This window comes from Rana temporaria, chromosome 4 (assembly GCF_905171775.1).
Source record: "Rana temporaria chromosome 4, aRanTem1.1, whole genome shotgun sequence".
Classification (NCBI taxonomy): Eukaryota; Metazoa; Chordata; class Amphibia; order Anura; family Ranidae; genus Rana; species Rana temporaria.
This window is the reverse complement of record NC_053492.1, coordinates 443,100,468-443,128,314: the sequence shown is the minus strand read 5'-3', so window position 1 is coordinate 443,128,314 and position 27,847 is coordinate 443,100,468. Positions and strand designations below refer to the sequence as shown.

At 42.9% G+C, this 27,847-nt stretch overlaps 1 protein-coding gene across 2 annotated transcripts; it reads right to left on the bottom strand.

The window, feature by feature from the left end:
• Window positions 1-540: 540 nt before the first annotated feature.
• Window positions 541-26,677, bottom strand: TMEM229B (transmembrane protein 229B). 2 transcript variants are annotated; one of them, XM_040351526.1, is made up of 2 exons: window positions 26,492-26,677; window positions 541-1,176 (listed from the first exon to the last, which is right to left on the bottom strand). In XM_040351526.1, the coding sequence occupies exon 2, from the start codon at window positions 1,066-1,068 to the stop codon at window positions 604-606; it is 465 nt and encodes a 154-aa protein (XP_040207460.1). In that variant the 5' UTR covers window positions 1,069-1,176; window positions 26,492-26,677; the 3' UTR covers window positions 541-603. The 2 variants fall into 2 exon arrangements, with proteins under 2 accessions (XP_040207460.1, XP_040207462.1); XM_040351528.1 differs by lacking the exon at window positions 26,492-26,677 and adding an exon at window positions 13,642-13,731.
• Between the last annotated feature and the right edge of the window lie 1,170 nt (window positions 26,678-27,847).

The window sequence follows — 27,847 nt, the reverse complement described above, 5'->3', positions numbered from 1 at the left end:
TGTCACCGTGCTGACATCACTGTGTGTGTACAGGCAGAGTTACGGCTAGACACATGTCACCATTTTGGCATCAATAGGGGGGTACATATGAGAGCTACTGTATTTCCAGATTGTCTCCTTTTGGGCCACATGGAGTAGGGATGACAAATGGCATATGGGTCAGTATCTTTTTCTACACATGAGTAAGGGACTATTTGATATTTTTATATTTTCTTAAAAAGATACTACTAACTTCTATTTATAGTTTCTAGTGGTTGGATCTGCTTTATTTCTCAGACCCAAGTATATCCCTAGGATGATATGTCTATATATGTAAATTTCTTCTAATGCCCACAATAAAGCCCTTTAAGTGGTGACTGGTGAGTGTAGATATCCCGGGGTTGGTTACTTGTTGGAACACAGACAAGAAAGTTATGTTCTGGAACTTTCTATCTATTACTTTTAGGGGCTATTATATATTTTTTTTTGTTTTTATTGCCCAGTTTCTTTAAAACATTATTTACATTCAAGAATTATGCATTTTCCTGGAATTACATGATATGTTGTTTTTTTTTTTTTTTTTTCATTGCAAGTCAAACCTTCTAGGGTTTAATAATGTAGAGTTCATTTGCATTTTTCTTGGTTTCCAATTTGGAGCAAGTGTAACCTGAGTGTGTATTTGATGACCACCTGTTCTGCTATCATACAGCCAAAGTACCAGGGTACTGCATATTCCAGTGTAATAAGACCCATGATGTTTCCAGGGAAATGAGAATAGTCCCAAGGACATGCATCGAAAATCCTCAGCACATAGCCTGTGGAGAATTCCCATGTGTATGTCCACAAGGTGTATACAAGACATCGAAAAATGAGGGGACATCTTCTCTGTAGGTAAAAATACATCTTTTCAATTATAAAAATGGCTGTCCCATATATGAAAATGGCCCAGATGCTGCTGACTCCTACCAGTTTCCAGCTTTTTATGGCGAAAATGTCCCAGATTGAGGTAAACAGTATTTCACACAGAAGCCCATGGATGGCATAAATGTACCATCGGATGATCCCGCTAAGTGACCTGGATTTCTGCATCTTGATGGGGTGGTGGTCTGTGAAATCTTGACAATACTATCAAAGAATTTACAAGAGGATGTTATGTTGACCATAGATGATCCAAGGCTGGAGGAGCACCTGTGTGGACTGAAAGAACCACTACACATAAATAACACAATTTTTATAAACTGGTAAATGTAAAGGAGGTTTTTTTTTTTTTTTTACAATAACAGGGAAATATGTAATTTTTTTAAGAAAATTTGAGAGCAGATATCTAAAATACATGTGTTATGTGGAGTAATATTTTTCAATACACAGTTATTCCCATTCAATCATTTTGTCTTTCTTGTTTAGGGAAGCCCATGAACATCATAGAGTGCTCAGGCGTGCAGTTGCTATCTGACTGCCATTTTCAGAGCACTAAGGAGCGTTCCAAAAACTTGTAAGGTTGTCTCTAGTTAGTGAAAGGGGGAGAGGGCACAGACATACACTGCCAACATTGCCTAACTCAGTTAAGAACAGTAGTGATTGAAACAGGCTTCTCAAGCAGTACAATGTTCTCCTCGAAAGTCTCCTATTCAGGGCCCGTCTTTGAGCCAGGGCAAGAGGGCAAGCTGCCCTGGGCCCTGTCATTGTTGTGGGGGTCCAAAGCAGCTGCCTTATACTTGCCAACTATCCCAGTTTAAATTCCCTTGTCCCTTGAAATTTTAGTCCTGTGCTGTGTCCCGATATCTCAGTGTAAAGTGCTGCTACTAATGCTGCCTAGCTCTGCCCTATTGTTGTGTACAGATGTCTCACGTTCGTGCCCTGTGTTTACATGTAAATAACCGTCATTCATATGCAAATTATAGGAGCATTCATATGTAAATAGCGGTGGCCGACGGCACTGATATGTAAATAAAAGCGGCATTCATATGTATATCATGCCCCTCTGCAGTGAGGAGATGATGTGCTGTAACCTCTAGCAATTAATCAGTGAGTGGTAATGATATGCTGTAACCTCTGGCAACCAGTCGCAATCGCTGCTTGATCTGATACCGTAAACTGATCTTAAGTCTAGCTGATATTTATTGTATGTCACAGAGCATGTGGAGAGCAAAATTGCATTGCATTTTTTTGCCCAGGGTCCAATCAATATTAAAGACGGCCCTGCTCCTATTACTTGCTAACAGTCTATAGCAATCTTCTGTAACTTGGAGCTTGGACCAACAGAAGGTGTGCCACACAAAATTCATAACGGAGTCCAAAATAGCTTTAATGATTAGCAATATTGCCAATGCATACACTGTTCCTCTTCATCAGGGTTTCAGAAGATAGATGCCATTCCTCTATATGTGGAATTACCCAAGATGTTTTGATGCCACGTTTTGGACGTAGCTCTTCGTCTTTGCCTGGAACCTGGATGCCTTTACAGATCCATCAGCAAGACTCCTTATCTGATTAGCCTTGTTTGACCCTTGGGTCATTGTTGGAGGTGAGCGGCCAATTCATAAATTTAACAGTCAATGTTTGGATAGATGTTTTATAATTTTTTTCGTCTATCAAGTTAATCCCAGGGATGGACTGGCCATTGGGACTACAGGGAGTTTCTCGGTGGGCCGATGGCTCAGTGGGCCGGCTTCAGTGACAGCAGACCGCCGCCCCCCTCCACTCCTCTGTCTCTCCCTTCCTGCAGTGCTCACCTCCTCTCCCTCCCAGCAGCGCTCACCTGGGGGGACAAAGAAGCAGGGGGAGGACCAGAGGAGCAGGGGGGACGACAGAGGAGCATGGGGGAGGGGACAAACAGCTGACTCAACAGCTATGGCCTGGGAGTTTCTCACTTCTGCCAAACCTTGTCCCATAAGGGGGGCACCAAACTGATTCTTTGCCCTGGGTGAAATAATGTCTAGCTTCCCCACTGGTACTGCCTATAAGGCCCCGTACACACGGTCGGACAAAACCGATAAGAATGGTCCGACGGACCGTTTTCATCGGTTCACTGCTGAAGTGGCCTGATGGTCTGATGTGTGTACACACCATCAGTTCAAAATCAGATCGGGTCAGAACGCGGTGACATCAAACACACGACGTGCTGAAAAAAACAAAGTTCAATGCTTCCAAGCATGCGTCGACTTGATTCTGAGCATGTGCAGGTTTTGAACCAATGCTTTTCTGTACTAACCATCGGTTTGGTCCGATGGGGCAGCGGTCCATCGGTTCGGTTTTGAAGCATGTTTTAAAATTTTGGACTGAAGGAAAACAGACTGATAGCCTCTACACACGGTCGGTTTGGTCCGATGAAACTGAACTTCGGTTCATTCTCATCGGACCAAACCGACCGTGTGTACGGGGCCTAAGAGTACCAGTACCAGCATTTCTCCTCTAATAAAGTAGAACGGCTAGTGGCTATTGAAGGGGGAGAGGGGGCTTGGGTGGCCGGGTGCGGGAGTCGTCCGGCCGCCATGGGAGAGACCTGTCAAAGTGGGCCAGTCTGGATGTAGTCCAGGGCCAAATTTTTGTTCCAGTCCAGCCCTGGTTATGCCTATGAGATTTTTGCCTTTATATGAACTAATTCCTACCATTGGGCTTTTGTTGGACTTTGTTCACATTTATTTCGTTATTTGTATGTTTGGATACTCATCATATTTTTTCCTTAAGTATATTACTTTATGGCACATTATTGAATAAGCGCACCATTCTCAACTTTTTCTTTTACATTTATTATGCAGTGTCTTTTGAGCACACTACTAAGTGGTTGCAACTAATTCACGGTCACTATACATGTACTACAGTATATATAGAAAAATAAATCTGAGTTTATTTTCACTATTTTCACTGGAGGTTGATGATTTATCCGCTGACGAAGTCCAATCGAACGTAACGTGCTTACAGGGGAGGGGCTTTGTGACGTCACCCGCGTCCTTTCCATTGCCGTTTGCGGCTGTACACCGCGGCTACATGCCATGCTTTTTTTATGCTTTTAATCTTATTCCCTATACCACATGGTAGTCCTCCAGTGGATTTCCCTGTGCCTATTGTCCAGTCCAGGATTTTTTCTGTATAGTGAACTTTTTTACCCTTGGAATAAAATACAAACAGTCTACACTGAGATCGTGTTTTCTGTTGTTTTTTCATATCTGATCGGATTACTTACCACTCTGCTGGTCTTCTCTCCCATGGTGAGACCAAGCTGTTTTGACCAGTTGTTAACGCAAATGGTCCATCCCATCTGGTAAGGAAGCATTTCTCTTGTTGGTGGAGGTTACATCACTTTCGTTTGAAGAGTTTTCGCTATATCACTGGGTGTCATCTTCAGTTACTTTTATATGGACTTTCATTGCGCTGCACTTACATATTTTTTTAATTTGCTACATTTGAGGTCATGATTACCTTTTTTTGTGTTCAGCTTGCAATATTTTTAGCTTAACTGTATTATTTGTGCGCTGATTGTTGCTTTTATTGATGATTTATATTTACTTAAAAATTAGAACATAGCAGCGCGCAAGTTTTTCCCTTATAACACAGTCTGTAGTGTATGTTGATACCTCAAGAACATAAATAATAACATATTCGATTTTTCACTCCAGCAGTATATAATGAGTTTGGAAATTGTAGAGAAATGCTTAAAGGAGTTGTAAAGTAAACAATATTTTCACCTTAATGCAATCTATGCATTAAGGTGAAAAAACATCTGATGCTGCCGGCCCTCCCGAGCCCCTGTTATACTAACCTGACCCCTCGAAAGTCCCGCGCGCGGTCCCGAGTTCCTCTTCACCGCTCAGCCTGGCCGCTGATTGGCTAGAGCGGATGGATTGAGAGCAGCGCAGCCATTGGCTGGCGCTGCTGTCAATCACATCCAGTGACGCGGCACGCCGAGGGGCGGGGCCGAGTGATACAGTGAGCGCCCACAATTACTCACCACCATGCAAGCTCTCTCGCATGACTGTGGTCAGTACTTGCGGGGAGGACCAGAAACAGCCGCCGAGGGACCCAAGAAGACGTGGATCGGGGGCCACTCTGTGCAAAACAAACTGCACAGTGGAGGTAAGTATAACATGTTTGTTATTTTAAAGGAAAAACATTTTTTCCTTTACTAACCCTTTAAATAATGTATCACAATTAAACTACACCCATTAGATTTTAGATGACTAAAATGATTTTAGTTGACTAAAATGTCCTGGAGATTTAGCCGACTAAATATGACTAAAACTAAAATAATTGCAGAAGACTAAATAGGGACTAAGGGCCAGATTCAGAAAGAACTGCGGCGGCGTAACGTATCGTCTTTAAGTTACACTGCCGCAAGTTTTCCTCGTAAGTGCCTGATTCACAAAGCACTTGAGTATAAACTTGCGGCGGAGTAACGTAAAGACGTCTGGCGCAAGCCCGCCTAATTTAAATGGGGTGTGTACCATTTAAATTAGGCGCGTTCCCGCGCCGAAAGTTCTGCGCATGCTCCGTTAGGAAATTTCGTGAAATTACGGCGCCCGACGTGTTTTTTGAATGGCGACGTGCGTAACGTACTTTCGCATTCCCGGACGTCTTCCGCAAAAAAAAAAAAAATTGAAATTCGACCCTGGAACGACGGCCATACTTTAACATGGCTCGTCTAAAGTTAAGCCATGAAAAAGCAGGCCTAACTTTGCAACGGGAAAAACCGACTAGCGACAACGTAACGAACGCCGTACCTTCGTGGATCGCCATAAAAGCTCATTTGCATACCCGACCCTGGAAAACGACGCAAACTCCACCCAGCGGCGGCCGAAGTATTGCATCCTAAGATCCGACGGTGTAAGTCAATTACACCTGTCGGATCTTAGGGCTATCTATGCGTAACTGATTCTATGAATCAGCCGCATAGATAGAAACAGAGATACGACGGTGTATCAGGAGATACGCCATCGTATCTCTTCTGTGAATCTGGCCCTAAAACTAAAATGGCATTTTAGTCCCAAGACTAAAACTAAATCGAAAAATGCTGCCAAAATAAATACTGCTTGTAACATGTATCACTGTCCAATATAAAAGTGTATTTTACAATGCAAAATCTCCTGTGAGTTGGCAGCTCTCCCATTTAAAATGGTAGTCTCACATACTTTGACAGCTCTGTAACAAGCACACGTTTTAAGATTTCAAGAGTATTTGCTGCCCCCTTATGAAGGGAGGGGGCATGTTATGTCCCTGAAACATGTTGGATGGCATGCAAATCATTAAAGTTGTTGGGGATTCATTTATGAATTTGGTCTGGCCTCCTTCTGGTTTTAGCTCTTACAGAAAAAAAGAAAACCTGTACTGAGAGAAATAAATAGGCTATCATTGCTGACCTCCTTCTGTCTGTTTTAATGCTTTTTGGGTCACTAGCCAAGTATGTGCAGCAAAATAAAATAGGAGTAAAGTCAGGATTCTTGTTTTGCACACCTGTTTCAAGCCAGTGTCTCAGAACGAGTTTAAGTCAGAGATAGCTAGACATCTGACATTTTCAAAAGAAGACCAGCAATGACAACCTATATTTTTATCTCAGGAAAAGTTTATTTTAAGAGTTAAGCCTCATACACATGATCGCAATTCCATCGGACAAATCTGTGGATTTTTGTCTGAAGGGCGTTGGCCGTGAACCTGTTCTGCATACAGACGGCAGAACTTTTTCAGCCAACATACACAAAACTTTCGTGGTTTTTCAGCTCTTTAGCACCACCCTTTGGGCAACTTCTGCCAATGTTGTGCTATGGTTAGCATTGCTTCTGAGCATGCGTGTTTGTACTTTGTTTTTTTCCCGACTGACTTGTGCAAACACGATCAGATAATCCGACAAGACACATTTGTTGTCATCTTTTAAAGCATCTTATAAAACATTTGTTGTCGGAAATTCCGACAACAATTGTCCGATGGAGCATCCAAAGATCAGATTATCCGACAAAACACTTCCATCACACATTTGTTGTCAGAAAATCCGATCGTGTGGGCCTTAAAGTGGAGGTTCACCCTATAAAAAAATTCTAACACTACATCCAGCCCAGTCCTGCATATAAAATGACACTGACCTTTTTTTTTTCTTCGCTGTAGATAGCGTTTAGCCGTGGAATTCACCGCGGCTTCCGGGTAGGGAATCCCGCGGGAGTGGGCGTTCCTATTGTCATGCCAATTGATTGACATGCTAAACGACGGCGCACACAGCGCGTCACGACTTCCCAAAGGAAGCTCGGCTCGGCTCTATTCGGCGCCTACAGACAACCGAACATGTCCGCTGAAACTGGTCTGCGGACCAGTTTCAGCAGACATGTTCGGTCGTGTGTACGGGGCCTCACAAGCAAGGGTTATCCAAACTTTTTTGAAAGACATTTTGGGGATCTTTTCACTTTTCATATGTCATTTATAACATCCCACAAGTTGAAAGTAATGCCTTGTACACATGGTCAGACTTTTGACCGTGCAAAAGTCCGCCGTGAGTCCGTCAGGAGTCCGACGGAAAGAAAGAGAACAGGTTCTCTATCTAAGGTACCCTGCGCACAAGTGGATTGTCCAACAGTCAGTGTTCAATGGGAAAAGTGCAAAAAATGCAAAAAACGGTAACAGTGGCCTTGTTGCCCTTCATGGATGGGGAATATCCTGGTAGCAAAAAGGAGAGAAGGGTCTACACTGCTGGGCTCTGATGAAGAGGTCTTTGTAGCCTCGAAACGCATCAGCCGGCAGTGACACACCTTTATCCCCCCCATTTGGAGTGTGAGGGGTATCCACTACAGCGTTGTCGATAAGCCTATTATGTTGCTTTCCTTGTGAGTAGTTTTTTATTACATTTTAATTCTATTAAATTGTCAACGGTAACACACTATGCTGGTACGCCTTTTTCTTTTCTTCTCTATCTAAGATCCATCGGACTTCCAAAAAAAGTCAGATGGAGGCTAACCGCGGCCGGAATTTCCTAGAAAAAAAGCATGTCTGACTTTTTTTCTTGGAAAATCCGGCCGTGTGCACGAGGCATAATGGTTACGACTGTATCTGGCTGGCAATCATTTTGATACCTAGAGACATTCTGCAGTCTCTTGTGTTTTTTGTATGTCCTTAAAGCTTAAGACCCCCTCTCACACTGGGCCCGCAAGTGCGTTAGCGGTAAAGCCACTAGTTTTAGCACCGCTTTACTGCTGATTAAGTTGCGCTTTTCGGCCGATAGAGGGGCGCTCTTAAGGAAGGGTTAAAAATGCCCATTTTGCGGTGCTTCCGAATCGCTTTTCAGGCTCTTTGGAAGCGCTGCCCAGTCATTGCAATGGGCAGGGGTGTTTTGGGAGCACTGACTACAGCGCTTCCGAACCACCCCAAATATGCTGCTTACAGGACTTTTCCTAATCTTCTGTTACTTCCCTACCTGTCAGAGAGAGGGGGAAATCTCCCAAATAAGATTTCAACAAGTCAGATGAGATTTCACAGCCTGTACTGGAGACCGCTGATGAAAGTTGGTATCTTTACTTGCTGCTGGTAGCCCTTGGAGATGTTTGGAAAGGCAAAGAGGGTCTTCTTAGAGGGTGCCTCAACCTGCACCCCCCCCTCCCCTTCCCCAGTGTAGTGGTTTAGATCCCTGAAAATGGAAAAAACTCTTTAGACTGATGAATTCCTCAAACTACTGTGGTCATTACTTACCATCTCCACTCAAAGGTGGTCAAATCCCACCATACCTGAGGCTGTTCTAATGCCCCGTACACACGATCGGAAATTCCGACAGCAAAAGTCCGATGTGAGCTTTTTAACGTAATTTTTCGACCGTGTGTATGCTCCATTGGACTTTTGCTGTCGGAATTTCCGCCAACAAAAGATTGAGAGCTGGTTCTCAAATTTTCAGATAGAAAAAAATCCGTCTGTAGCAATTCTGACGCGCAAAATTACGACGCATGCTCCGAAACAATTCGACGCATCGAAAGCATTGAACTTGATTTTCTCAGCTTGTCGTAGTGTTGTACGTCACCGTGTTCTTGACGGACGATAGTTCAGAGAACTTTTGTGTGACCGTGTATGCAAGCCAAGCATGAGCGGAATTCCGTCGGAAAAAACATCCAAGGTTTTTCCGACGGAAAATCCGATCGTGTGAACGTGGCTTAATCGTGAGGCTTAATTTGGCCACAATGCTTGTCTTGAGTTTCTTTATTGTTTAGTGATCACTAGGCTGTGATAATATAATGTAAATACACCAGTTTATAGCCCGAATAATAACTTGGTTCCTGGCTTTACCACTGTGTTCCTTACCTACTGATTTATAGACATCGATCTGCAAGCCTTGCAGAAGATAAGATAACTTGCACACTGTCAGTGCCATGCACCAAACTATACGGCCCTCACCTAGGCCAAAAGTCAAATTAATATTTGACTAGCTCTCCATTCACTTGGTATTAGCAAATCAGCTTGTCATACAAACGTATATCTAATATAAAGCACAGAATATAGCAGATTAGTTTTAAAAATTGATACAGTAAAGCAACATTGTCTAAATCAACAATATATATTTATATATATTGTGTAGGGGTTTGGCTTGAAGTGGTCATTTTAATCACCTAACTAGGGATGAGCCGAACACCCCCTGTTCGGTTCGCACCAGAACCTGCAAACAGACCAAAAGTTTGTGTGAACTTTAGAACCCCATTAAAGTCTATGGGACTCGAACGTTTGAAATCTAAAGTGCTAATTTTAAAGGCTAATATGCAAGTTATTGTCCTAAAAAGTGTTTGGGGACCGGGTCCTGCCCCTGGGGACATGTATCAATGCAAAAAGTTTTAAAAACTGATTTTTTTTCGGGAGCAGTGATTTTAAATGACTTTTTATCCTTCAGGAATGACACTTTGTGCAGGAACAGTTCTAAGCACGGGAAACAAGCGCTACTTTACAGGCATACTATACACCCCCCCCCCCCCAGGTACGAAATTTTAAGGAATATTTCACTTTTATTGTTTCACTTTAAGCATTATTAAAATCACTGCTCCCGAAAAATCGGCTGTTTTTTCAAAACTTTTTTGCATTGATACATGTCCCCTGGGGCAGGACCCAGGTCTCCAATAACTTGCATATAAGCCATTAAAATTAGCACTTTAGATTTCTCCCATAGACTTTTCCAGGGTGTTCTGCGGCTTTTCAAATTTGCCGCGAACACCCCAAATTTTTTTCTGTACGGCGAACAGGCAATGTTCGAGTCGAACATGAGTTTGTCTCGAACTCGAAGCTCATCCCTACACCTAACTGTTCAACATTTTTTATAAATCGCAGCCATCGTCTTATTATGTTTCAAAAAGCAATTTCTGCATATATATAGAATCCTGTATATCAGTCATCACAATTTAGCACTGCGTACAACCTACAAGCAACTAGGGGGACCCCATTTCAAGGAACCCCATGCCCTCAGGACTTATGTCAAGCAGAACCGATCTGACTTGTGCAACTTTTAATCTTACCAATGCCGCTTATGAATGCTGTGTAAAGATTATAAAAAGGCTTTACGATCATAAAAAATGTGGCGGCCTTTGATTGTAAGCAGACCCCCCACATGTGTACAATCAAATAAATTTGATTTGAAACTGCCCACAGACGTTGGTTACTGCTAGTCATTTTTCTTGCCCCCCTAAACAAAATGGTGCCGCTAAGTCGGGTGGATTGAAGCTTGAACTTCCAGACCTCCGTACGAACTTGAACTCTACAAATAAGAGGCGCCTCGGCAGGGGTCAAGTCCTGGGGAAAAAAGTGTGGGAACTCCCACCCAAGATCCACTCTCCCACCAAAAAAGAAAAATGATACACTCATATGCATAATTACTAAACCGCATGTTTTTTTTTGTTTTTTTTCGATCCACTGTACCTTAGTAATCCTTTATGTTACTGGCCGCTTCCTGTATATGGATTCATCGGGTAGTGTTCCGGTATTCTGTCACTTCTTCGATGCCTGCGGCATCGAGGAAGTGACAATACCTGCACACTACCTGATGAATCTATATACAGGAAGCGGCAGTAACATAAAGGATTACTAAGGTTCGCCTGCCCCTGGCGGTGACTCGAGCTGGGCATCGCAGCCTAGTGAAGGATTGGCTCGGGCGGCTCGGCTGCTCTCGGCTGCTCTAGTCCTGCAAAGGGAACTGCGTTCCTGCTATGAAAAAAGTGCAGGGACTCCGTTCCCACGCGTTCCCACAGGACTTGAGCCCTGCGCCTCTTGAGTATTTTATCACTATTATGTTTGGAGACTTCTGTGGTAGGGCAGGCAGGTTTGGAACCTCAAGTCTATACACCATTCAAGAACCTCTGTGAGTAGTTATATGTTTTATGTTTATCTGTCTATGTTTTGGATTAACATCTAACTAACCTTCTTGAATGTGTGGGCTCCCAGAAGTAGCTACCATTAGGGTTGCTTTACAAGGCTTCGGCTTCAAGAAGATCAAGGTATATTGCCTTAAAGAAGAAGGACTGTACTTCTCCTGTGGGTGACATAAGTGCAGTTCGTTCTGCATTCTTGTGACCCATTTTCAGCAGACAGCGGGCCGAAGCTGACGTCACAGATCCGGTCCAGGCTGGGGAAAGATCTTGACAATAAAGTCAAGATATTCACCCACAATCCTGTACCGGTACCTGTCTCAGCCTCTCAGTGAGCTGCTGAGAGCCTGAGATGGCCACTCCCCCCCCTCCACAGCTCAGTGCTCCAGTGAACTCGGGGGTCAGAGCAGAGAGACACTGACTGGCAGTGACCAGCTCTCTGCTCACGGAGCTCTAAGAACTGAGTAATCAGCAGTGTTTGATCGCTCGGTTCTCAGTCTTAGAGCTGGTGGGGGACAAATACAGCATCAGACTGATGCTGCATCCACCTAGATAGGTATGGTTTTGAAGAAAAAAAAAATGAACGGCTGATACATCCACCTAGGCATATGAATGTTGTAGCAGAGTGACCCTGTGTTCATTGGTAAAATGGTGGTTAATGCCAAATTTTGAGAGTAGCAAGCACATTGATGGTTCAGGTATGTGCTGGCTTTATAATAGAGCCAGAGTTGGAGCTCAGGGCCCCACCATCCTGAGAGAGGTTAGTGTTCCTAAAGGGAGCCATGTGAGTTGCTCCAATGCATCAAGGTGTTTAGGTTGGGGCCGAGGAAGGCTCAAGCCTCAGAGGAAGTCTATGTGGAACGGGAGCAGCCAAGAAGCTGCAGAGAAAGTCTAGGAGGGACAATGAGGAGCTGCAAGGAAAGATGCAGAGCTAAAGATTAGTATCTGTGCATAACTCTTGGATGTGTTTGATTGTCAGGAAGACTAAAACGTGTTTGATGGTCAGAAAGACACTGAACAGGTAAAGCTGCCACAAGAAAGCCTGGAGGCTGAATGCTATGGCCGGGATTCACATACATCGGCGCATATTTATGCCGCCGTAGCGTATCTCTTTTACGCTATGCCGGTGCAGCGCACAGATGCAAGCACAGTATTCACAAAGCACTGGCCCCCAGTCGCTCTCAAATCTACACTGGGTTTCCTCAGCGTAAGCCAGCGTAGGTGGAAGTGGGCGTGAGCCATGCTAATGAGGCATGACCCCATGTAAATGAAGGACTGAGCGTCATAAAGTTACGAATAACGTACGGCGCATGCGCCGTCCCGTGGACGCATCCCAGTGCGCATGCTCAGAATCACATCGAAACAGCTGCCTAAGATACGTCGAATCACTGCCGACGACGTGAACGTAACCAACGCCTAGCCCTATTCACGTACTGCGTAAATGACGTAAAATACGACGGCTGTGTTCCCTGGTCCATACCTTTGCATGAGTTGCACCTCCTATATGGGGAAAAACTTTACGCCGGACGTACGACTTACGCAAACCGCGTATATTATGCGCCGGGCGCAACTACGTTCGTGAATCGGCGTATCTCCCTCATTTGCATATGTGCATTGAAAATCAATGGGAGCGGAAAATGCGCCCAGCGTAAATATGCGCCCACGATACGACGGCGTAGGCAAGATACGTCGGTCATAGGAAGCCTATTTTTTTTTCACAAGAAAAATAAGCCTATTTTTAGGCGTATCTCAGATTGTGGGCATGGCGCACAGATACAACGGCGCATAGATAGACTTACGCGGCGTATCTCGAGATACGTTGGCGTAAGTGCTTTGTGAATCCGGGCCTATGTGTTTGCAGTAATGGTGAAAACCTCCTGCGTTGGAAGAGCTATCTGTATGAATTTGCTTTTAAATAATAGTGGGCTGCAATGCCCTAAAATACCGTTTTGGACTGGCGCAACTTATTGTAAACGCACCTACTGCTTTAGTTTAATCACCTCAATCTTACAATCTGGTGTAAATTGGATGTGGTAAGTGTTTGCGCCCGTGTTAAGTTGGACATGCTTACTAACACATTGCCATACGGGAAGAGATAGTAGAAACTGTTGTAAGTTTTGAGAAGACCCTGCGGTTTGGCACTTAGCCAGGTAAAGTGCATTTTTAGTTACCTGTTTCAAGTGTGAAAGGAACGCTATTTTTCAAACTACTTCTGTGATTATAAGTTGCAAGAAACTGTCTGATTGCTAAATGACCTGGTGATTTAATAGGTTAGCAGCGTGCCAGGCTGGTACATGTAGTTCCACTGGCGGATAGAGTAGTGATTTCTAGGGTAAAAGTGAGAGACAAATTCACTTACTAGTCTTTCTTCTCTTTTTTTTCTCCATAGGCTGTACTGAGTTGCCGTCTCTATCTCTGTCTAAAAACGACACGGCCTCTTGTAGGTTGGTAAGATAAGAAAAATGCAAAAATGAATGTGGTGACTGATAAATTCCTTACTTAAAGCGGAGCTCCACCCTAAAGTGGAACTTCCGCTCATCGGATTCCTCCCCCCCTCCGGTGCCACAATTGGCACCTTTCGAGGGAAGGGGGGACAGGATACCTGTCTTTCACAGGTATCCTATCCCACTTCCGGGAGACTGGCCGCGGCCGTGACGTGGCAGTGACGTCACTGTGGGGCTCCCTTCTCCTCCTCCCCTGGCCGCCGGGCTAATAGGAGAGAGGAGCGGGGCCTCGCGCATGCTCAGTAGGGTTCCCGGCGGGAACCCTACTGCTGACATCGAGGGACAGCAGGACAGGTAAGTGTCCATTTATTAAAAGCCAGCAGCTGCAGTATGTGTAGCTGCTGGCTTTTCATTTTTTTTTTCCCCCCCGGACCTCTTCTTTAAGCACTTCTCCTTATAGCTGACAATTTTATTAAAGCAGAGTTCCACCCAGGGCCGCCATCAGGAATTATGGGGCCCCTTACACAGCTTCAGGCATGGGCCCTCCTGGAGCAGAGAACTGGGGTCAGGGGGGGGGTGCTGCCGCCTGAAATTGAGAAGCGGGGGGGGGGGGGCGTGCCACGAATTGAGAAGCGGGGGGGGCCCTCTACAAAAAAAGAGAAGAAATAAAGAAAAATATATGTAAAAAAAGGGGGGTAGCCATCCGGGTCCCTGGGGACCTCTGGGCCCTTTAATTAAGAGAAATAAAAAAATATATATTTATTTCTTTTTAAAAAGGGGGGGGGTGCCATCTGGGGACCTCTGGGCCCTTTAATAAAATATATATATATATATATATATATATATATACTAGGGTTGTCCAGATACCGATACTAGTATCGGTATCGGGACCGATACCGAGTATTTGCGGGAGTACTCGTACTCGCGCAAATGCTCCCGATACCTAAATAGAATACTTTTTTTGTATTTATCAACATGTTCTATGAAAATTCTTTGAGTTTTTTACTACTGCGTGACAAGCAAATAAAACATTTTTATTCATTTTTACTCATTTTTATTCTTTTATAATGTCTTGAGTTAGAGTTCTTCATAATTCTAAAGAAAATATCCTTAGTCTGTATTGTGGTTTGAAAACTGTCACATGACATTTAAAAAAAGTATCGGTATTCGGTATCGGCGACTACATGAAAAAAAGTATCGGTACTTGTACTCGGTCCTAAAAAAGTGGTATCGGGACAACCCTAATATATACACAAATTATAATTTTTTTTATAAAAAGAAATTATAAAAAAAGGGGGGTTGTCATCCGGAACCTTTGGGCCCTTTAATAATGATAATAAAAAAAAGAAACCTCTGGGCCCTTTAATAAAAAAAAAATAAAAAAAAATATTTAAACAAAAATAAACATTTATAAAAAAAAAGGGGGGGGTTTGCCACATGGGGCCCTGGGGACCTCTGAGCCCTTTAATAATAAAAAAAAATATATATATATATATATATATATATATATAAAGAAATAAAAAGAAAAAAAAAAGAAAAATAATATAATTTTATTTTAAAAAAATTTATAAAAAAAAGGGGGTTGCCATCCGGGGCCCTGGGGACCTCCGGACCCCTTACAGGTGTACTGCCTGTACCCCCCTGATGGCGGCCCTGGTTCCACCCATATAAAAGTCAACGGCTACAAAAAGTGTAGCTGCTGACTTTTAATAATCGGACACTTACCTGTCCCACGGTCCAGAGATGCGGGTGTACCAAGTCCCGCTCTTCTCCCTCTCCTCGGTGCCGGCATTGTGACTGTGGGCGCCCAGCTGTGGCTTCACAGCCTGGCACACACTGCGCATGCGCGAGCCACACTACATGCTGCGTTTGGCAGGGCAATCTTCTGGGACCTGTGACCTGTTCCAGAAGATTGCAGAGAGGGAGGGGTGAAAGGTGTACTTCCTTCTGGCACCGCAGAGCCCCGGGAGGAAGTGGGAGCTGGTTAGCCCTTACAAGAGGGTATGCGCTCCCCCCCCCCAAAAAAATGACATGCCAAATGTGGCATGTCAGGGGGTCACCGTCACTTAAAGTGGAAATTCCATTTTTGGGTGGAACTCCACTTTAGGTCATTGATCAGCAGACAGATTCCTGGGAACATTTTAAATATAAACGTCTGCAGTGGGCTAAGTGATGTATTAGGCCCCATTCACACCTGAGCGATTTTCAGCTTGAAGCTTGTAGCTCTTAGAAGTTCAACAAGCCAAATCCTATTAATTTCAATGGCCCCTGTTCACATATGAGCATTCTGTCGTCTGACGCAAAATGTTTGTCGCTCAAGAAAGTACATGAGCTTCTTTTTGGCAGATTACAAGTTTTTTTGGCCCCATAGACTTCTATAGAAACGCCTGAAAACACATGACTTAAGCGTTTTATGAGTGTTTGGTCGCAAGATTTCTGATCAAACAGCAGATCTCTACCTTTAATTTCCTCCCCCTAGTGCTTATTTTTATTTGAGTAAGAGAATGGGTCATAGGGTGCCCACGTGTCCCGGATTGCCAGGGATTGTCCCGCAATTTGCATTTGTGTCCCGTGTCCTGGGCACCTTCATTCCAGGACAATATAGTGTCCCGGAATGAAATGAGGACACACAGCCACCCTAATAGACAATTGCCAAACTGCTTGCTAGGGTCGCCCCACCTGGCATCCAGCAACCAGTGACGTCACATTCGCAGAGTCTCAGAGCGAGGCAGAGAGGATTAAGGCCTTTACCCAGTGCTGCCCTGCTCTCCCAGTCCACCCACCTCCTCTCCTTCTCCGACCGCGGCAGCAGCACCTCCAGACTCCTTGAGGCTTCAGTGACCTCCCGGCCAGGGGTCAAGTCCTGGGGAAAAAAGTGTGGGAACTCCCACCCAAGATCCACTCCCCCACCAAAAAAAAAAAATGATAGGCTCATATGCATAATTACTAAACTGCATGTTTTTTTTTATTTTTTAAGCAAGTTCTTTCTAAATCCCGCGATAACTCACTGCAGACCTCCGCAATGTCTCCTGGTAACAATGACAAAAGCTCCCAGGAGACATTGCGGCATCGAGGAAGTGACGGAATACCCGCACACTACCCGATGAATCCATATACAGGAAGCGGCCAGTAACATAAAGGATTACTAAGGTTCGCCTGCCCATGACAGTGACTCAAGCTGGGCATCGCTGCTTAGTGAAGGATTGGCTCGGTCGGCTCGGCTGCTCTAGTCCTGCAAAGGGAACTGAGTTCCTGCTGTGAAAAAAGTGCAGGAACTCCGTTCCCAAGCGTTCCCGTAGGACTTGAGCCCTGCTCCCGGCAGGTGGCGGCATTCTGTAGTGCTGGCTGGCTTGGATCCATGGTTTGACTGCCCGTCCCGACTCCCACAGTGCACTGCCCGACTTCTCCTCCTCCCGCCTGCGGCCCGAGCCGCCCGACTGCCTGGGGGGGGGGGGACCAACCTGGACCAGGGAAAAAAGACTGGCACTCAACCGCCCACCACACCAGTCCAGATTAGAAGGTGAGCAAAGGGAACCTGATTGGAGCAGGTCAGGTGACAAGGTGGGGCACTGGGGCTGGGGACAGTACAGTAATAAATAAGGCTTTCAAAGTGGGGCCCTGCCCTGGGGGGGGGGGGGGGCAATAACAAATGAAGCTGACAAGTGGGGGATATAAAAAATGTAAAAAATGTATACCACCTGTCTAAACTGGTGACCACTGTTTTCCAAAAATTGGCAAAATGGTGTCCAGTGGTGAGATGAGTGTAGCTTTGTGACATGGTGACATTATCCTGCTGGAAGGAGCCATCAGAAGATGGGGACACTGTAGTCATAAAGGGATGGACATGATCAGCAACAATACTCAGGTAGGACGTGGTGTATAAACGATGCTCAATTGGTACTTAGGGGGTCCAAAGTGTGCCAAGAAAATATCCCCCGCACCATTACACCACCACCAGTCTGAACCATTCATACAAGGCAGGATGGATCCATGAGTTCATGATTTTTATTGCAAATTTTGACCCTACCATCTGAATGTTACAGACTCATCAGACCAGGCAACGTTTTTCCGATCTTCTATTGTCCAATTTTGGTGAGCCTGTGCGAATTGTAGCCTCAGTTTCCTGTTCTTAGCTGGCGGGAGTGGCACCCGGTGTGGTCTTCTGCTGCTGTAGCCCATCTGCTTCAAGGTTCGATCTGTTGTGTGTTCAGAGATGGTATTTTGCATTCCTTGGTTGTAACAAGTGGTTATTTGAGTTACTTTTGCCTTTCTATCTGTCTGCCCATTCTTCTCTGACCTCTGACATCAACAAGGCATTGTCCTCCACACAACCACCGCTCACTGGATATTTTCTCTTTTTCGAGCCATTGAGAGATGGTTGTGCGTAAAAATCCCAGTAGATCAGCAGTTTTTGAAATGCTCAGACCAGCCCGTCTGGGACCAACAACCATACCACATTCAAAATCACTTATTTTTTTTATGTCACAATGTAGAGTATAAGATTTCCTATCATCTGTGCCCAGTCTTGCCACACAGAGTTAATCCAGCTCTGAGCAATCCTCTTTTATTGTTCAATGAAATAAAACGTACTTACAGAGAAAAACCTTAGTCCGTTCCGCCCCCTTGCTGTGAAAAATCATGAACTCATGGATCCATCCTGCCTTGTATGAATGGTTCAGGCTGGTGGTGGGGGTGTAATGGTGCGGGTGATATTTTCTTGGCACACTTTGGGCCCCTTAGTACCAATTGAGCATTGTTTATACGCCACGGCCTACCTGAGTATTGTTGCTGACCATGTCCATCCCTTTATGACTACAGTGTACCCATCTTCTGATGGCGCCTTCCAGCAGGATAATGCACCATGTCACAAAGCTCCAATCATCTCACCACTGGACAATGAGGTCACTGCACTCCAATGGCCTCCACAGTCACCAGATCTCATCCAATAGAGCACCTTTGGGATGTGGTGGAACAGGAGATTATTTTACATTTGAGATTTGCTCCTTCTGTCTCTTCTCTGTAAGAGCAGATCAAGCTGCACTGAACATGACATGAGAGCTCAAAAGTTTTGGCTTATTTGGGAAGTTCTGTGTTCAGAACCTTGACATATCTTAAACTCCATTAAATTAAGTATACTGGAGTTCAGAGGTGCCAATGTTTTAGAATCTTATGGATTAACTTTGAAATGTTTTATTTCCATCATAAGAGATTGTGTTTAACATCAGTTTGCTTACTAAGCATATAGTCAATTTATCTGGGCATTTTAGCTAAACGAGGTCTTATCTCTGTCCACCAGAGGTTACTTTATGCAAGTAATATATAAGCCCTAATCTTAAGGAAATATTAACCCTTGGATTGAATGCTTATCCTATATGAAAGAAAAAATAACGTTTTATGTTAATATAATTTAACAAAGGAAGTCCTGTTTTATAAGATAATTAAAAGAGAAGTATGGGATTTTTTTTTCTCTGGGGGATCATACTTACCTAGGTGTCCCTCGCCAGCTTGAAAAATGAGGGATCAAACACAGCCGATCGCTCAGTTCTCAGAGCTCCCTGAGCAGAGAGCCGTTGACTGTCAGGCTCGATTTACACCTATGCATGTTGCTTTTGAGCGTTTTTGCGGTGCTTGCTGCGTTTTTTGATGTGCGTTTTTACCGCGATTTGCGTTTTTTTTTTTTTTAGCCAGTAATTTTAATTGTTTTACATTTCCTTTAACAACCAGCTATAAACAGGTAAAAAAAAAACGCAAATCGCGGCAAAATCGCGGCACTTGCGTTTTTGATGCAGGTCCATTGAATTCTATTGCATGCAAAACGCTGTTTTTTGCAGGAAAAAAAGTCCCTGACCCTTTCCAAAAATGCAGAGGCACAAAAAAGCATTGATGTGAACACGTTCCATAGGAACTCATGTTAAAAAAAATTCCCTGCATTTCTGCAAAATGCATAAAAAAAAACATTAGTGTGAATGCAGCCTCAATCACCGGCTCTCTGCTCTGCCCCCCCCCCCCCCCACGCTCACTGGAGTGTTGGGCTGTGGAGGGGGTGGGAGCAGCCAGGGGTGGATTTATTCCAACCCTACATTTGAAGTTCAGGTGTGCTATCTATCTCTTTTTTCTTTTATGTATATACCGTATATATATATAAAAGTATTGGGATGCTTGGCTTCACATGCACATGAACTTTAATGGCGTCCCAGTCTTAGTCCATCTGGAAGAACGGTCAAACATTCCCATAGACACACTCCTAAACCTTGTGGGCAGCCTTCCCAGAAGAGTTGAAGCTGTTAGGCTCCATTCACACTAATGCGTTTTTTGGTGCATTTTGCAGAAAAGCAGGGAAATTTTTTAACATGGGTTCCTATGGAACATGTTCACATCAATGCTTTTTTGTGCCTCTGCGTTTTTGGAAAGGGTCGGTGACTTTTTCCCCCGCAAGTACCGCGTTTTTACCGCGATTTTGCAGCGATTTGTGTTTTTTGTTTTTTTAACCTGTTTATAGCTGGTTGTTAAAGGAAATGTAAAAAAAAAATTATTGATGGCTAAAAAAAACGCATGTGCCGTCCGTGGACATATCCCAGTGTGCATTGCTCCAAAGTACGCCGCAAGGACGTATTGGTTTCGACGTGAACATAAATTACGTCCAGCCCCATTCACGGACGACTTACGCAAACGACGTAAAATTTTCAAATTTCGACGCGGGAACGACGGCCATACTTAACATTGACTAGGCCAGCTATTTGTTTGACTAACTTTATGCCGGAAAACGACTTACGTAAACGGCATATCTTTACTGCTACGGGCAAGCGTACGTTGGTGAATCGGCGTATCTCGCTGATTTACGCATTCTAGGCGTAAATCAGCGTTAACGCCCCTAGCGGCCGACGGAACTAGACAGCTAAGATACGACAGCGCAGGCCATCGTATCTTAGCTAGGTTTAAGTGTATCTCAGTTTGAGAATACACTTAAACATACGACGGCTTAGATTCCGAGTTACGCCGGCGTATCTACTGATACGCCGGCGTAACTCTTTGTGAATCTAGCTAATAGAGTTTTATTTAAAGGGGAAGTCCAGCCTGAGCTCGTTTGGCTGGGCTTCTCCTATGGGTCACAGGAGTGCAATTTGTTTTGCACTCCTGTGACCCATTTTCAGCAGAGAGCAGGCTGAAGTACACTCATTACTGACGTCACAGGAATCAGTCCAGGCACTGAGTCATCGTGACAATAATGATGCCCATGATGCAAGGCCGCTGAGAGCCTGAGACGGACGCTCCCCGCCCTCCACAGCTCAGAGCTCCAGTGAGCATGGAGGAGCAGAGCAGGAGAGCTGATGATTGACAGTCAGCAGCTCTCTACTCAGGGATCTGTGAGAACCGACTCTGTGTTCGATCGCACAGTTCTCAGTGCAGAGGCGCCAGGGGACAGATGCAGCATCCACCTACTGTAGGTAAGTATGAATGGAGCATACAAATACTGCAGCTGCTGACTTTTAATATTAGGACGCTTGTCTGTCCTGGACGCCCGCAATGTCGATCAGTCCCTCGGCTCTCGGTGTTGCAGTCGCCATCTTCAGTAAGGGAATGAGTGCTGCTTCACTTCTACTCCTGTGCCAGCTTCACTAATGACACTTGGGTCTAGGGTCATCCTATGTCCCTTTTGGGCATAGGATGACTGAGAAATTATAATTCATGTATTACAGGATATCTTGACATATTACAGGTGGTTTATTTTGACCTCAACAGGTCAATAGAGTGTAATTCATTCAATGTGTAACATAGACTGTTGAGATGCTAATTAAGTCCACCTGGCTGTAGTGGTGGGGCTTGCTGTGATTGCATTCTGTTGTCCATTGTGCTAATTACATCTGCTTCTAAGATCTTTCATTGTGTATGCTAATGACACTGTTTTGTGTGAAGATACCATTGATAATAGATGTGGAATGTGACTTGTCAGCTGTAGTAATTAACTCCTCTAGATTCGGTGCCAGAAAATCTGACCTTTCAGGGGTAGGGAATTAGCATGTCAATTATGTTTAGTAAAGGAATGTGTTTTGTGTAACAGGTGAGGATAACTTGTCGCAGAGCCAGACCATCTGGGTAATGAGTAGTAATTAACACACCTGAATGTCATTGTCTAAAAGAATGTGTAAAGTGGTGGGTGGAGTTGAGTCATTGTCCACTCTTAGGCCCCGTACACACGGTCGGACAAAAGCGATGAGAATGGACCGAGGTTCAGTTTCATCGGTCCAAACCGACCGTGTGTATAGGCCATCGGTCTGTTTTCCTTCGGTCCAAAATTGTAAAACATGCTTCAAAATCGAACCGATGGACCGCTGCCCCATCAGACCAAACCGATGGTTAGTACAGAAAAGCATCGGTTCAAAACCTGCGCATGCTCAGAATCAGGTCGACGCATGCTTGGAAGCATTGAACTTAGTTTTATTCAGCACGTCGTGTGTTTGACGTCACCGCGTTCTGACCTGATCGGCTTTTGGAACGATGGTGTGTACGCACATCAGACCATCAGGCCACTTCAGCGGTGAACCGATGGAAATGGCCCGTCGGACCATTCTCATCGTTTTGGAACGACCGTGTGTACGGGGCCTTAGTTTCAACTGTATATAACAAGCTGAGTGTACCATTAAAGTATTAATTTGTTTGACCAGAGACAGAGCTGTGTGTGTCTCGTCCTTCTGGGGAATTCTGATGGATCGTGTCTGCTGGATTGTTGGAGTGTCGGATAAGCTGTCTTGGGTTGGTGGAATGGAATATCGTAAACGGTGTTAACCCCTGACCGTTACAGTTCCCTACTGCGCATGCGCCATCCCACTTGTCCCTGTGTATCTCCCAGAAGACAGTGCAGGGGACGGAGTAGGCAGCAGATGTAGCGTAGGTCACCGCGGTGATCTATGCTAGGAAATGGGAGAAAATACCTGGATTACACAGGTATCTGCTCCCTCCTCCCCCCTGAAAGGTGCCAAATGTGACACTGGAGGGGGGAAAGATTTAAAAAAGCGGAAGTTCCATTTTTGGGTGGAACTCTGCTTTAAGTAAATCAACACATATTGCCGTTGCTACATTTGGTCTGGGTATCTAGGTTTTTAATGACTTTTGGTCATGAAAGGGGTAAGCAACACCTATAATGCCAAATAAACACCCTGTGATAAAAAATAAAATATAGGTTTGGTTACATGATGGTAAAAAATATTTTTGTACAATTATTGACAAATATGCTGAATATAATGTAATACTTGGGACATATTATATGTTTAGTAAAGTACACGTTTGAACTTATAATGTCTGTTAATGGAAATGGATGCGGCTTGTTCGTAGAAGAAAATTATAACATTGAAGTCTTTGAAAGCCTCTCTGCTTTGCTGCATGGTGACTTTGTGCACTAGAATTGCAGCAATAAAAAGAGCCTGCAGTGGTTTTCTACAAAGTGCGTGAAGAGCCATTAAAGAAAGTTTCGGCATCATTCATTCAAATGATTTTACCCTAACTTTAGGAGACTTCCTGGAGACATTAAATGGGCCCTTGACTAGACATTTTATACGCCTCCATTTTAATAATGCCATGCAAATCTTCCAAGCGTTACTAACACCACATGTGTCAGAAGTCATAATACATTTGTTGTGGGTGGTAAGAATTTAAGTTAACTGGAATGTGTTTAACCTCTTCCATACCGGGCATTTTCATCCCCTTCCTGCCCAGACCAATTTTTCGTTTGTGTCATGCAACACTGTACCCAAATGAAATCTTTATGGGTTTTTTAACCCACAAATAGAGCTTTCTTTTGGTGGTATTTGATCACCTCTGAGGTTTTTATTATTTGTGCTATAAACAAAAGAAGAGCGACAATTTTGAAAAAAACACAATCATTTTTACTTTTTGATTTAATAAATATCAAAAAATTTTCCTCAGTTTAGGCCGATACATATTTTTCTACATATTTTTGGTAAAAAAAACGCAATAAGCGTATATTTATTGGTTTGCGTAAAAGTTATAGGCCTGGATTCACGTAACACTTACGCCAATGTATCTATAGATACGCCACGTAAGTGTCAATGTGCACCGTGCCCATAGAACTAGATACGCCTGAAAATAGGCTTCCTCCGACCGATGTAGCCACGCCCTGTTGAAGTCGGATGTGATGAAACGCGTCAGGGCGTGGCTACGACGGCGTATCCAGGAACTGTTAGGAGTGCGCTCCACGACTGAACCATCGCAACCAGGACAGGCATCTCCAGCAGCGTGCATTGAGCACAAGCGCGACCCCCTGTGTAGTCACACTCGTTTATGCTCTTTTACAGTTGTTTTATTGTACGTAGATAGGAAGCGGGGGTGTTGATAAACGGGTTCTTTTTTACATTAAAGTGGAATTACACTATATTGGTGCTTTTGTTTTTTATGATCCGTGAGTTGGAATTAAAACCTTTGCTGTTTCTGGAATGATGTTGGAGGTCTGATCAGGAGGATCTATTTATAAGGCCTCGTACACACGACCGAGTTTCTCGGCAAAAACCAGCATGAAACTTGCTGGGAGATATTTTTTTGCCGAGGAAACCGGTCGTGTGTACATTTTCGTCGAGGAAACTGTCGAGAAACTCGACGAGCCAAAAAGAGAACGGGTTCTCTATTTCCTTGACGGGAATGGAGAAAATTGGGAACTCGACGAGCAAAACGATGTGTTTCGTCGTGTGTACGAGGCCTTAAGGCTCTGTTTTACCTGCTATCTGGTGAGTGTAAAACCCCAGAGGGGAAGTGTGCCTCACTTTTGCGTGGTGAAGATTGGTAGTCGATGGAGGGTGTATTACCATTACTTGAAGCACTTCTTATACTTCTCTGAACTGTGCCTTACTTACTTACCTGTGGACTTTTCCAATATTTATTATACACTGGACTTTATCCATCTTAGCGCTGTTTTATCATTTTATAACCACTTTTAGGCTATATGTTTTTGATACAATTTTATATCACATGGGATGCCCAGGCCCAGATTTACTCCCTTTGCCACCCCAAGGCTGGGTCCTTCAATGCCGCCCCCGCAGTACAGGGGGGACATTATCCGCCGGGGGAGGGGGGGTGCTGCTGCTGAAAATTGCATTGAGAAGCGGGGGGGGGGGGAGTTCTCTCCTCTCACCATCCGTGACATGACAGGGGGGAGCTCCCGAAATGAGAGTGAAAGTGGTGAAAGTGTCCTCTCCTCTCAGCCACAGTGCCGCCCCTGCACCCACTGCCGCCCCGAGGCCTGGCCTTGTCTGGAATCCGGCCCTGGGGATGCCATCAGTTTATGCAACACTGAAGATGTAGGTTTTATATACAATTGTATTATTACTATTAATATTATTATTATTATAATTATTACTAATAAAAGCAACAATAAAAAAGACAAAACAATAGTGCATTATAAGTATTATTATTATTTTGTAGTAAATGTAGTATATTACTTCTATTATTACTACTACTACTACTACTACTACTGTTAAAAATAATCATAATATAATTAGTAGATATTAATTCATATATATTGATAATAATAATATACTGCTTTTTCTGTCTAAATTACTATTAATATTATTATTAATTCATTATTAATAATTACTAATTATAACATACTATTATTATTATTACTTTGTATGTAGTGCAGTACTACAACTATTACTACTAATAAGAAAAAGTTTGGTAGTCATTTAATAATAACATATTAATGATGGTGATAATAATAATAATAATAATAATAATAATAATAATAATAATAATAATAATAATAATAATATTGACAATATTAATGAGAAGAATACACCATTACAATTTATTATTATTATTATTATTATTATTATTATTATTATTATTATTATTATTAATAATAATAAATTGTAATGGTATATTCTTCTCATTAATATTGTCAATATTATTATTATTATTATTATTATTATTATTATTATTATTTATTATTATTATCATCATCACCATCATTAATATATTATTAATAAATTACTACTAACCTTTTATTAGTAGTAGTTGTAGTATTATACTACTACTACTTCTAATAATAATAATAATAATAATAATAATAATAATAATAATAATAATAAAATACATTGTAATGGTATATTCTTCTCATTAATATTATCAATATTATTATCATCATCATCATCATCATCATCACCATCATTAATATATTATTAATAAATGACTACTAACCTTTTATTAGTAGTAGTTGTAGTATTATACTACTACTACTACATTGTAATAGTATATTCTTCCTCTCATTAATAGTATCAATATTATTATGATTATTATTATTTTTATTATCAGTAGTAGTAGTATATTAGTAGTAGTAGTACTGGTGGTATTTATACAATATAAATGTATTTTCCTAAAAACTATTGCTCTATTTTTTTTATTTGTGTGTTTGTGTGATATTTACATGAAATAAAGTTAAATTTTATTGCTGTTTTATAAAAATATTATTAAATAACATACACTCAGCTTACAGGTTTAATGAGAGTGTAATATGTCTGCTTAATATACTGTGTTGAACAATGGTGCTGATTAAATAATTAAGTTCTATTATTTCAAGCTATTCATTAACCAAACTTTCCGAAAATAAATTTGTATTTGTTTCAAAATTCCCTTAAACCAGACTTGGCATTTGCTGTGAACAAAGGCCGCAGTAAAAAAAAACACTCTCCTCCAGTAAATTGGCCTCAATGTCTTCATCATTTTATACTTTTTGAAAAAAAGAAAATGAATTGTCCTCACCTGCGTCTCTTCAAACTAAGTTCTTCATGAGTCTCTGCTTTCTCTTCATGAGCATATGGGTATTAGAGCTTTTGATCTAGTTAATATTTTCTTACTCAAGAGCTTACTCAACCCAGATCACGATTGATCAATACCTTGCTGAGGGGCCGACACGGAGTGGGTTGTGAAAGAGACTCAGCGCTGAGCCCAGAAGGATGGAACTATTTCTGCATGATGTTCACAAATCATACAAAGGTCACTAACACTCTAATAACATTCACCGTCATAAAAAGGTGAGAGCATTGAGCAGGTGTGTAATGTATGGTAGTCACTATCTGCTGCTTATCAATGTTACAGGCAGAGTACGTTGTCATGTGATGATCCATGATATGGTGACCTCATGCTTAAGTGGAAATCCAGACACAATTAGACCTTTAGACATTAGATCCACTTAAAATATAGGGAGAAAAAACACAAAGCCAGTTTTCTAGTCCATACGTTTTATTAAACCTTAATGCAGGGCTCGACAAATCCCGGTCGCCAGGTCGCCATGGCGACTAGAAATAGCATCCTGGCGACTTGGCTTGGAAGCTGGCGCCATCTGGTGGTGAGCCGTTGGTATTACAAGTTATTACCACCAGATGTGTGAGCTGGCGCCATCTGTTAGTGCCCGTTGGTATTACAAGTTAAGCGTTACAAGTTAAACAGCAATTCTAATGTCATTTTTCACTATTTTCACTGCCATCTTCTTCCCTCTAATTAGAACCCCCAAAAATTATATATATATTTTATCCTAACACCCTAGAGAATAAAATGGCGATCGTTGCAATACTTTCTGTCATGCCGTATTTGCACAGCGGTCTTACAAGCGCACTTTTTTGGGGAAAAGATTACACTTTTTTTAATTAAAAAAGTAAGACAACAGTAAAGTTATCCCCATTTTTTTTTATATTATGAAAGATAATGTTACGCCGAGTAAATTCGAACCCAACATGTCACGCTTCAAAATTGCGTCTGCTCGTGGAATGCCGACAAACTTTTACCCTTTAAAATCTTCATAGGCGATGTTTAAAAAAACAGGTTTACAGGTTGCATCTTTTGAGTTACAGAGGAGGTCTAGGGCTAGAATTATTGCTCTCGCTCTACCAATCGCGGCGATACCTCACATGTGTGGTTTGAACACCGTTTACATATGCGAGCGCTGCTCACGTATGTGTTCGCTTCTGCGCGCAAGCTCGTCGGGACGGGGCATGTTTTCTGGCTCCTAACTTTTTTAGCTGGCTCCTAGATTCCAAGCAAATTTGTCAAACCCTGTCTTAATGTTTTCATTACAAAAAACCAACACGTTTTGGGGGGTTCCAATGTCTCCCTTCGGCA

Excerpts from the sequence above, each read along its gene's own strand:
- TMEM229B (XM_040351526.1), bottom strand. The coding sequence starts at position 1,068 with ATGCAGAAATCCAGGTCACTTAGCGGGATCATCCGATGGTACATTTAT.